At 34.8% G+C, this 11,383-nt stretch overlaps 1 protein-coding gene and 1 pseudogene across 3 annotated transcripts; one reads left to right on the plus strand and one right to left on the minus strand.

Annotated features, from left to right (window-relative positions):
* LOC131551270 (alpha-actinin-2-like) overlaps nucleotides 1-1,292 on the minus strand; it is a 26,591-nt pseudogene extending 25,299 nt beyond the window's left edge.
* Nucleotides 1,293-1,612: 320 nt separating this feature from the next.
* LOC131551271 (uncharacterized) lies at nucleotides 1,613-10,972 on the plus strand. 3 transcript variants are annotated; one of them, XM_058794083.1, is made up of 13 exons: nucleotides 1,613-1,771; nucleotides 1,901-2,060; nucleotides 3,245-3,373; nucleotides 4,582-5,317; nucleotides 6,563-6,678; nucleotides 6,864-6,923; nucleotides 8,024-8,131; nucleotides 8,221-8,322; nucleotides 8,907-9,023; nucleotides 9,095-9,168; nucleotides 10,012-10,056; nucleotides 10,132-10,176; nucleotides 10,343-10,972. In XM_058794083.1, the coding sequence occupies exons 2-13, from the start codon at nucleotides 1,929-1,931 to the stop codon at nucleotides 10,419-10,421; spliced, it is 1,743 nt and encodes a 580-aa protein (XP_058650066.1). In that variant the 5' UTR covers nucleotides 1,613-1,771; nucleotides 1,901-1,928; the 3' UTR covers nucleotides 10,422-10,972. The 3 variants fall into 3 exon arrangements, with proteins under 3 accessions (XP_058650066.1, XP_058650068.1, XP_058650069.1); XM_058794085.1 differs by having other exon boundaries at nucleotides 10,012-10,030; XM_058794086.1 differs by lacking the exons at nucleotides 10,012-10,056; nucleotides 10,132-10,176.
* The last annotated feature ends 411 nt before the right edge of the window (nucleotides 10,973-11,383 follow it).

Raw genomic sequence — 11,383 nt, forward strand, 5'->3', positions numbered from 1 at the left:
TTTGGGATCTTTTTTAATTATTATAAAATATAATTGATTTTATCCTACACTCTCAGAAATAAAGGTACAAAAGCTGTCACTGGGGTGGTACCTTTTCAAAAGGTACACTTTTGTACCTATTAGGTTCAAATATGTACACTTTAAATACTAATATGTACCTTTAAGGTACCAAAATGGACCGTTTAGGTACAAACATGTACCTTTTGAAAAGGTACCGCCCCAGTGACAGCTTCTGTACCTTTATTTCTGAGAGTGTATTTGACTTCACTTGATTTATTTTAAAAGTTATTTTTTCAATTTGAATTACTTTTGGATATGACATGTACAAATAAACTCAACTTGCTTACTGTTTATTCATTTTATTTCTTGTCTTAAATTTGTTATTTGTTACATTTATAGTTTACGGTTATTTTGCACTACTGATTTAAAAAATATTTAATAAATTACTTTTTTATAACTTTAATAACTCTTTTTAAAGTAGCACCTTTTACATTTTTAAAAAATGTTATAAATGATAATTGATTTTTAAACTTGACCTAATTTGACTTGATTTTTATTTGTTTTTATTTCCTCCTTTTTTAATAAAGTAACTTTTGCATATGAAATTAGCTGTACAAATAAACTTGCTGTCAATTAATTTATTGCTTCTGTTAAATTTGTGGATTGTTACATATTTCACTGTACTTTTATCTTGCACTACTGATTATTAAAAAAAAATTAAAATTATTCTTCATCATCTTATGCTTTTTAACTCGTTACAGTACTCCTTTAAATATTTTAAAATGGTTGCAATTTATAATATTTTTTTAAATTGCATCAAATTAGACTTTTATTTTTCAATTTCTCTTCTCAGTTTGATATGAAATGGGTTGTATATAAAAACTTTACTTCTTTATTGTCAGTTATTGCTTGTTAAATTTCTGGATTGTTAATTTAGTCTCTACTTTTATTTTACTTTGCATTGTTATTTATTTTGTTTTTGTTATTTCTAAACCATTCACTCAGTTTGCATTATTGCATTATTATTAATATTATTATTATTACCTTCCTCTGCTGTTTCTCCCAGGCGGGGTCGAGCAGCAGGTCTCGGTCCCACTCATCCTCCTGGATCATGTACTCTTCCACACCATATCCGTTATTATTGTTATTATACTGCATCTCCATCATCATCATCATCTTCTTCAGCGGCGCGTCTCTCTGTGATCCTGCTGAGTGTCTGCGCGCGCTGATAACTGCACGGGACTCTGACGTCACCGCGCACCGGCCGAGCACGTGACCGAACAACGCTGGACAGGACCGCGTTTTAACGACAAAACATTTTCATAAAAGACCAAAAACGGTTTCAAATACACGCAAAACTATATGTGTATTAATAAAATAAAAATAATTTAATATAATTTATTTCAGTGCCAACTACAATTACAGTTAAAACGTTCGATGTTCACATTTTAATGACTGCATGCGACATAATATTTACTTATTAATATTTATTATTACTTTTACTTTTGTCAGTGAGTCAATTTTAATCCGCCGTCTTCATGCTCTGCGTGAACGCTGCGCAGCATTGATACCGTTAAAGTGAATCATGTGTCGAGAGGCGGGGCTTCCCGCGGTTGCTATGCAACGCGTCTTTAACCGCCGTGATGCGCGCTGAGGCAACGGAACAAAAACAAAACAAACTCTGAAAATTATTGTAATAATTAAGTGTATTTGATAATAGATAAAAGGTATTTGCTCAAAGCTATTAGACAGAGAACCCGGCTGTACAGCGGTGAGTGATTAAAATTAACATACTGTAGCGTCACGAAACATTTCTTGTCGAGAACGCAGACTTCTATTACACCGGATTTTTTATTTGACTTGATTTAGATCAGCTTCAATAACCGAATGTCTTTTTTAGGTGTGTTTGGTGTCTTGTATCGAGAGAAATGGAGAGTTATGAGCAGTTTTACAGCAGGACTCTGAACGCGCTGCCGCCGCCCGCCTGCAGTACCGCACCGCGGCCGCAGAGGGCGCTGTCCGCCATTCACTTCCGCGGCAGGAGGCTCCTACAGCCGCTGGTGAGACTTTTATATTTGTAGAAATAATACTATAATAAATGTTATTTGTATTTTTTATGTCTATGAGAACGACACTCACCTGACGTGTCCCTTCATTCCTGATTATGCAAATAAGGGAAAAATTAATAATAGAATTATTGATGAACAATTAATAACCAAATAAAATATATAAAATAAATAAATAATAAATAAAATAAGATTAAAGTTAATACAAATTAGATTAAAATAAATAAATAAAAACAGATAAAATAAATAGGCAAATGAATAATAAATCTAACAGTAAAGTACTGAAATATGAAAATAGATAATAATGTATATAATAATATATAGATAACTAAATATCACACGAATAAAACATAACACGTCACTTCACTTTAGATGAACAATTAATGAATCAAATAAAACAATTTAGAATAATAAATAAATAATAAAATAAGATTAAAGTAAATACAAATAGATAAAATAAGTAAATAAATAATATAACAGGAAAGTACTGAAATAATAAATAATATTGTATATAATAATATATAGATGAACAATTCAATTAAATAAATAATAAAATAAGATTAATGTTAAAAATTTGATTAAAATAAATAAAAATACGTAAAATAAGTAAAGAAATGAATAAATAATATAACAGTAAAGTACTGACGTATTAATAAATAATAATGCATATAATGTATAGATGAACAATTAATAAATAAATATACATATATATAAAATAAAGAATAAATAATAAAATTAAAATGAAAGTAAATACAAATTAAAATTGTAATAAAAAATACATAAGTAAATAAATAATAAATCTAACACTATAGGACTGTAATAGGCAGGGGAAAAAACAATAATGCAACTTGATAGAAACAGTATTTTCTAAATAATATTTTAGGCTTTACTTACAATATGTCAAGAAATGTCAATAAGGTAAATGTGTATTTTAAATCTTTTTTTTATCATTTAGAGTAGTGAGTGTTAGTCAACCAACGATCTCTCGATCGGACTATCATTATAAACATTAAATATGATATCTACTGCATGTTCCAAACAGTTTACAGAGTGAGAATGATGATAACAGACAATGCCAATGTGTGTCTGGGTCTTTCATTTGCTATTGAATGTTTTTAATGACTGGTTTTAAGTGTCTGATTCTGAATGTGTGTGTGTGTGTGTGTGTGTGTGTGCAGGTGAGTGAAGCGCTGCGGGGTCAGGTGACTGAAGACAGACAGACGGCGATGGAAAGAGACGGAAGGAGACAGACGCGACAGACAGACACTCTTCTGCAGCGAGTGCAGCACATCCTCAACAACATCCAGGTCAGTTTCACACCGCTTTACATTGGACCACAGCTTTACTGCAAACTCTAAACATTACACTGCTCAACATCTACTGAACACACACAGAGGCGGACAGTAGTGAAGTATTTATACTCTGCTGTAAAAGCACTTTTCAAGTGTCTGTAGTTTATCAGTGTTTTTCTTTAGAAAACTGCAGACCAGTCCCCACAATGTCAAAAATGTCAGGTTTTACTATCCTTGTGGGGACATTTGGTCACACACACACAATGTAGCATAAACACATACACACACACACCAGTGGTATTTTAATTGCATTGAGATATTGTTAGTTTTTATTAATTTGACTTTTATTTTTATTTAAATTTTATCTAATTTAGATTTTTTTAATCATTTTTTTAAGTTAAAGTTTTGTAATTTTATTGTAGTTTTATTTTTGTATTTCATTTATTTATTTAAAATGTCTATCGTTTTTAATAATTTTTTTATTTAATGAAAAAGGCATTAAAAAAATAGAATTAAAAAATAATATATTCAGTTTTTTATTTTCTGTGTTAACTGCAGTTATCTATAATAACCCCGACACACACACAAAGCCTTACAGAATAAGTGAGCGTCGCCCTCTTCTGGCCCACTCACACAATAAAGTGCAATATCTGCTGATGGTATCTTGCTCCTGTAGAAAATTACAAGCTATTTTCACAGACTTTTACATTAAATGTTCCTCCTGGTGGAATGACCTGCCCAACTCAATCTGAGCAGTTCTTAACCATCTTCAAGAATCGACTAAAAACACATCTCTTCCATCAACTCCAGCACTTTCTATTCTAATTCTATTTTCAAAAAAAAAGAAAAAAAGACTTGCACTCTATTCAATTACTAACTGCTTGTTTTCTTTAAAAAACTAGCTTCTCTATTCTTTTTGTATTCTATCTATTTGCTATCTTTTTATTTATTATACAATTAACAAAAAAACAAAAAAAAGGTCTCTAACACTAGCTTGCTCTATTCTTTTTCTGTTATATTTGTTTTCTTTTTATTTATTAGGCCTATATATTTAAAAATAAATTTAAAAATCCTTGCTACATGTACTGCTTTAGCTTAACTGAGACTTGTTCTAGCGCTTGCATATCATTGCTCTTTTGTTGATTTTGATTGCTTCCATTGTCCTCATTTGTAAGGATAAAAGCGTCTGCTAAATGACTAAATGTAATTTTCTGTTTCCGCAGCTGAAGAAGGTGAAGAAGGAAGCGGACAGCACAGAGACGCCCACATCAGACTGCTCTGTGACTCTGGGGTCCAAAACGAGGCCGATCCGCTCCTGTGTGAGGCCGTGTTCGGCTCCGGCTCAGAAGCAGACGCTCAGTCCCAGCAGCTCTCTGAAGAGAGAGACCCTCCGCCTGCTCAACCAGCGCATGGAGAAGCTGCCGTCTGACGAGTCCAGCGACGGCTCTGACCCAGAATCCCCCGAATACAGCCTCTGTCTCAGTCTGATGGGCTCCTACGCCCAGTTACCCAGCCCTCAGCCCAGCCACAGCCCACCCGCCGGAAACATCCTCATCTCCAGCCCCATCAGCGAGTCTGTGCTCAGCCAATCTGAAACACACCCGTCAGGAGCTAACAATACTTTGACAGCATCTCCGCCGCCCTCTTCTGGTGGACACTGGACCTGCAGCGGCTCAGAGTTCAGTGACGGACAGCTGTCAATCATCACCTCCACACCCAGCAGCACCAGGTCAGATGAAACACAAGATGTGAGCTGTGAGAAACCCAGACCGGCCCGTCGCTCAGCCCCGGCGCCGCTCAACCGCTCCTATGACGTGGAGAACCCTTCACCATCCCTGAACAGACCACAGGTGGATTCAGAGCCGATCCGACACCGTTTAGAGACAGAAAAACACTCACTTCAGCTCCTGGACGACCAGATCCACATCAAACAGCTCAGTGCAGCTGACAACACTGCAGGTTAGTGAGACATTGAGCTCAAAACTGATGGTTTACTTGTCAGAAAGCTAATAAAAATCGCATGAGATGTTTAAGATAGATGTTGATATAATGTTGATAGATAGAGACTGTTTGAAAGAGATTAGAGATCTTGATATTTCAAGTAAAATAAACTTGCACTAAAATAATATAAAATATATATAAAAAACTAAACATTTCAGTTGCCGAGGCATCTCTCATTTCCAATTAGTTTAACTCGATGTATTAAAATAGCTAAAACTAAAACTGAAATTAAAAAAAAAAAAAGTACAGACATATTAATCAAAATATAAAAAATGTAATATTTGTTAGTATATATTTTTATATAAAAAGAAAAACTAATAATATAATGTAAAAAGGAAAAACTAACTGAAAATATTAAATCATTTTTTAAATAATATATTTATATTATTTATATTATTTTGTTTTTAATATAAAAACTAATAAAATATATAAACAAACACTTACTGAAAAAATGTATTATTTACATATTATATTTATATATATATAATGTGTATATAATTTTTATATTTGTTAGTATATATTTTTATATAAAAAGAAAAAGTCATAAAACATAAAATCATGTAAAAAGAAAAAAGAAAATATTTCAATATATATATATATAAAATATATATAATTCTTAATACCTTTTATATTTTAAGTTTTTCTTTTATATTTTCCATTATACTATCATTATATTATAGTATCCAGATACTATTTAAACTTAACTGAGCTGGACGATGGCAGCTTTAACTGAAAATTCAGTGTTTAATCTTGTCATTTTACATTATTGACACACTATTTCCTATTTTGATAAGTTGCTTTGACACAATCTGTATTGTTAAAAGGGCTATATAAATAAAGGTGACTTGACTATATATATATATATATATATATATATATATAATGGAAAATATACAAAGAAAAACAAATTAAAATATATGTATAAAATATATATAAAATATGACAAAACTGTAATAGTATCTCAGTGATACTAAAATAACACTGGCCTGGTTAAATAAAATTAAATGTGAACTTTGGCAGCCATTTAAACCAACACCTTAGTAACTGCTTATTAATGCACTGGCAACCTCTCACATCATCCATCACTGTGGTGGTGAGTTTTGCACAACATTTTCTTAAGGAAATTCTGCATTATTTGTATGTTGATTTAAAGGTTTTCTCCTGCACGTGCAGCTTCTGACTGCAGTCTGTGTATGTTTGCAGTGGAGCAGCAGATTCAGGCTTTGGAAGTGTTGCGTGAGCGTTTAGAGAGAGAACACACTCAGCAGATCTCTGAGCTCCTCACGGCACAGGAGAGACAAACACAGCACCTCCAGCAGGTATCGCTCAACACACACACCAGACAACATAAGCCATTAGAAACATTAACATTGTGCATTTCTGTAAAGTAATAAAACCGCCTCGAAACGCGAGTGACAGATAATGCAGCAGAAAGACAGACAGCTGATGTGATGTGATGTATGTGTGCGTGCGTGTGTGTGTGTGTGTGTGTGTGTGTGTGCAGGAGATCCAGAGGAAGCTGAACCAACACATCAGCCTGACGTCATCAAAACACACTTCACAGGTGCGTCTCTCCAGCCAGGCCTTGTGAGGGTCTCATGCTGCGAAATTTACTTTCTGAAATTGTTTTTGGTATTATATTTTTGTCACTAAGATGATGGAATTATTTAGCTGCTTTTAAACTCTTATTAAAACTGAGAGATATATTAAATAAATCAACCACAAATGTGACCCTGCAGCACAAAAGCAGTCATAAGCAGCACAGGTATATTTGTAGCAATAGCCAACAATACATTGTATGGATCAAAATTATCAGTTTTTCTTTTCTGCCAAAAATCATTAGGATATTAAGTAAAGATCATGTTCCATGAAGATATTTTGTAAATTTCCTACCATAAATGTATAAAAACTTAATTTTTGATTAGTAATATGCATTGCTAAGAACTTCATTTGAACAACTTTAAAGGTGATTTTCTCAATATTTAGATTTTTTTGCTCCCTCAGATTCCAGATTTACAAATAGTTGCATCTCAGCCAAATATTGTCCAACAAACCATACATCAATGGAAAGATAGGGGAAATAGGATTGCATCATTTTAGTATTAAAATTCAGTTAGATCATTGTAATAAATGTAATTATTCCCCTTGGTTAAGAACTGCTCTCCTTGATTAACTTCTGATGGTCAGTTTTTCTTTGAGGTAAATTAAGTCGTGCAAATAGACAAATTTAGACTAATTCTATTAACTTAGTCATCAAAATCAATTTTGGGAAGCATAAAAACAATGCATTGTGGCAGGACTGTCAATCAAGTTCAATACATTATAAACATTTTCATTACTTGACATAAAATAAACATTCACTGAAATCAAATAAAAAATGTATTAATTAATAAAAAAATAATTTCAGCTGGTTTCCAAGAGAGCATTTCTAGTACTAAAATAACTAAAACGAAATAAAATAAAACCCACAGTATAGAAAAATCAAATAACAAAAACACAACAAAATTACTAAAACATTAAAATTAAAATGAAGACAGATAAAAAGAAATCTAATTCAAATTATTAAAACTATAATAGTACATCAATGCTACTAAAGTAACACTGTTATACAGTATTTATACGTTTGAATATGACATGCGAGTTACTCACGGAGTGATTGTACAGGAGGAGCAGATGAAGGCTTTCAGTCGTCTTACTGCCGTGACTCAAGGTTTTCTGACACGCAGACTCCTACAGACGGACAAAATCATGCAGCTGCGCAAAACCATACAGGTAAACACACACACACACAGACACACAGACTTGAATGTACATCCTAAGCATCAGAGCTGTTGTCAGTCAGGCGTTTGAATGTTCTTCAGGACTCCAGGGATTTCATCCGATCGTTCCAGATGGATTCCCAGCTGAAGAGAGTCTCCGTGTCCCATCAGGATCTGTCCTTACATCAGCGCGTCACAGCTCAGGTAATCCAGTCCAATCCAATACGACTTTATTGTCAACCCCAATGGTTGAAAATTGTCTTTGACCACACCATTGACCTCAAACATACATAACTTTAAAACCACACAAATATCAAAAAGACATATCAGATCATTCCACCTTAGTGTTTGATTCAAATATCCAATTACTGCAGGCAGGTATAAAAAAATAGACTTATAGACGATTCTCTCTGCCCTGGGCATTAAATAACGTCTTCTAGAAGGCAATAAGACAAACTGATCATTCAAAGGATGAGTAGCATCTTTCAAAATGCACTCAGCTTTCCCAACACACCTTGAAATATATCTTCTCTGTGGCTTACCAGTGACTTTACTCGCTATATTAATGACTCTAGTTAGTGTATTTTTCTGTTTACAGTTCAAGTGCCCATACCAGGATGTTATATTATAGGTTAGCATACTTTCCACCAAAGACATGTAGACGATATCCAGAACGTTCTGGCTCACACCTAAACTTCTAAGCTAACACACACACCTGTAGAGCATTATCTGTGTACGTGTGACTTTCGTTTCATGTGTGTGTGTGTGTGTGTGTGTGTGTGTCACAGCTGCGATCAGCACTGCATGATGTCCATCAGATCTTCACTGTGTGGCCTGTGAGAGACAGACTGACTCTACTGCAGCAGGACCGAGAGATACGCAGAGAGAGGACACTCAGAGACATGGTACACACACACACACACACACATATATATATCATTGTACACACATATTGACATCACTCCCTTCTGTGCAGGACAAAGACAGTCCTGGAAACACACGGATTCTGTCCTTGGCCACTCAGAAGACGCTGGACAGAAAGACTCTAAGGTGAGAACGGCTGCGTTTCATCTGATCTGAGAGACGAATGATTGCACAACAGACACGCTACCTGACCACAAGTCTTTGTTTACAATATAATAATGTTAAAAAGTTGTCCTTTCAGTGACAACTCACTTTTTAAGATCAAAATAGGTCACCTATGACATTTGCTTAGGTCCAATGAGAAAGTGTTTTTATGAGGCTGGGGGGGTCTTGCAAAGGTAAATAAAAAACTGGGGGTCGGTTGCATAAACCGTTTAGACTAGTTTTAAAAGTTAGTCATCTAATTTTTTCTTCAAGACTGGTCATAACTTTTTTAATTCAGTTATGAAAAGGTAGATTGGTCTTATTTGTATTGGAAAAGTAAGACTGATTGTCCCTTGGCAACTGCTAGTTGGTCAAACTAGTTCTTCAGACACAGTCTTAACATGCTGGCTAAGTTTATGCAACTGGCCTCTGGTGTAATTTTACTCATTTGTTTTCATTTCAATTGATATTAACAGGAAAAGAAAAAAATCTCATTTCCAGGTTTAAACTGAATTTTCCTAATGTTCTCTGTAATTGATATCTGTAATTAAAATAATTCCGGACAAGTGGGGAAAACATAGTGGCTTGAATAAATTAAATTAAGTGGCTAAATAAAGTGACAGCACAAATACAAACATAGTGTAAGTCTGAATGAGCATGTTTTGTTTATTATATCTACACACATTTATTATAATGGAGCGTCTAGTGTTGTTTTCACGGCACGAGTCACTGTTTTAAGCTCTGAAGGATCCCAGTTGGAGGCTAGTAACGAGTCAGACACACACAGTATCATCAGATGCTCACACTGATTTCATCTGTTTTCAGGCAAGCAAAGAAGACCCAGGTGATTCTCAAGAGCTCACCGGCGAGGTACAGCATGATTCAGAGAGGAACACAACATGTATTTCTCTGACTGACCTGATCTGCTCTCTGTTTCTCCTGTAGGACCCTCCAGCCTCGTCTCAGTCACAACAGCGTCTGCTTCTCTCAGTGAGTCTCTCTAATGCACAAACCCTCTGTTCCTTCACAGTTACATCATAGAAACTCAACGGAGTGAACCTTATGTTCTCTGTTGCTCAGAAACTGCTGCATGTTAAGCAGGAACACAGTAAAGTTAGTTGAGATTCATCATGCTGACATCTCTCTCTCTCTGCAGGAGTGCGGTGGTGAAGAAGAGAGATGAGTGTTTGAGACCGCAGCGCCCGCTTCACAGGAAGTATCTGTCTCTGGGATAAAAACACACATATGAATGACTACTGATCAACAGCAGTGATGCACATGTTCATCGCCCAACACATTTTGCAATTTTCCACTATGCTTTAAATTTTTCAGAATGAATTCTAATAATAAATCTATACAGTAAACTTCATTACTGATTAGGCAACTGAATAATATTTAACTTTTTGTATTTCTAATACTAACATTATTACAAATTTGGAAATACGTAACTGTCTGTGGTTTGCTTGCACTGTGCAGTACACTAGTGTACTAAACGTGCTGATTCACGTGTGCATAAATGTGTTCGTCAGACTCATTCAGAAACAACTCGACGGTCTTCAATCCAAACCTCAGCACACACACGCACACGTGAACAGTCACGCTCTCTGACCAGCGTCAGCACCACAAATTAAACACACTGTTAGAGCTTTCAGAGTCTGACTCACAGCAACCAAAACTGTTAGATCCTCGGCGGACATAACAGCATACAGGCTTGGATCGACATGAAGTTTCTAAAGCAATAGTGAAAACTGAAAATATGCTCACTCTCAGGCCATCTAAGATGTAGTTTGTTTCTTCATCAGATTTGGAGGAATGTCTCAGCAATGGATGCTCTGCAGTGAATGGGTGCCGTCAGAATGAGACATTTTTAACTAAATATGAGTCCATAATCCATAACGCTTCCTCCAGTGAAAAAGTGCATCTCCTGTCATCTCTCTCATCAAAATCCAGCCATATATTTGTTTAGAGCTGTTTTGTCTTGTAAACGCTGCTTGATCTGTGCAGATTTCTCTCCTGATTCACACCAGAACACTTTTCACTGGAGGAAGCGTTATTATGGATTATGAACTCTATGGTATTTTAGTTAAAAACGTCTTAATGCTGGATTTGTTTCAGCTTTTGTCTTCTCCAGATGTTAACTGATGGACTGGAGTGGTGTGGATTATTGTGATGTTTTTATCAGCTGTTTGGACTCTCA

The sequence above is a fragment of the Onychostoma macrolepis genome, chromosome 12 (assembly GCF_012432095.1).
Source record: "Onychostoma macrolepis isolate SWU-2019 chromosome 12, ASM1243209v1, whole genome shotgun sequence".
Classification (NCBI taxonomy): Eukaryota; Metazoa; Chordata; class Actinopteri; order Cypriniformes; family Cyprinidae; genus Onychostoma; species Onychostoma macrolepis.

Bases quoted from the DNA above. Each gene is read 5' to 3' on its own strand.
- LOC131551271 (XM_058794083.1), top strand. From the start codon at position 1,929: ATGGAGAGTTATGAGCAGTTTTACAGCAGGACTCTGAACGCGCTGCCG. The intron at 2,061-3,244 runs GTGAGACTTTTA...GTGTGTGTGCAG, and splicing joins GGAGGCTCCTACAGCCGCTG to GTGAGTGAAGCGCTGCGGGG. The intron at 5,318-6,562 runs GTTAGTGAGACA...GTATGTTTGCAG, and splicing joins TGCAGCTGACAACACTGCAG to TGGAGCAGCAGATTCAGGCT.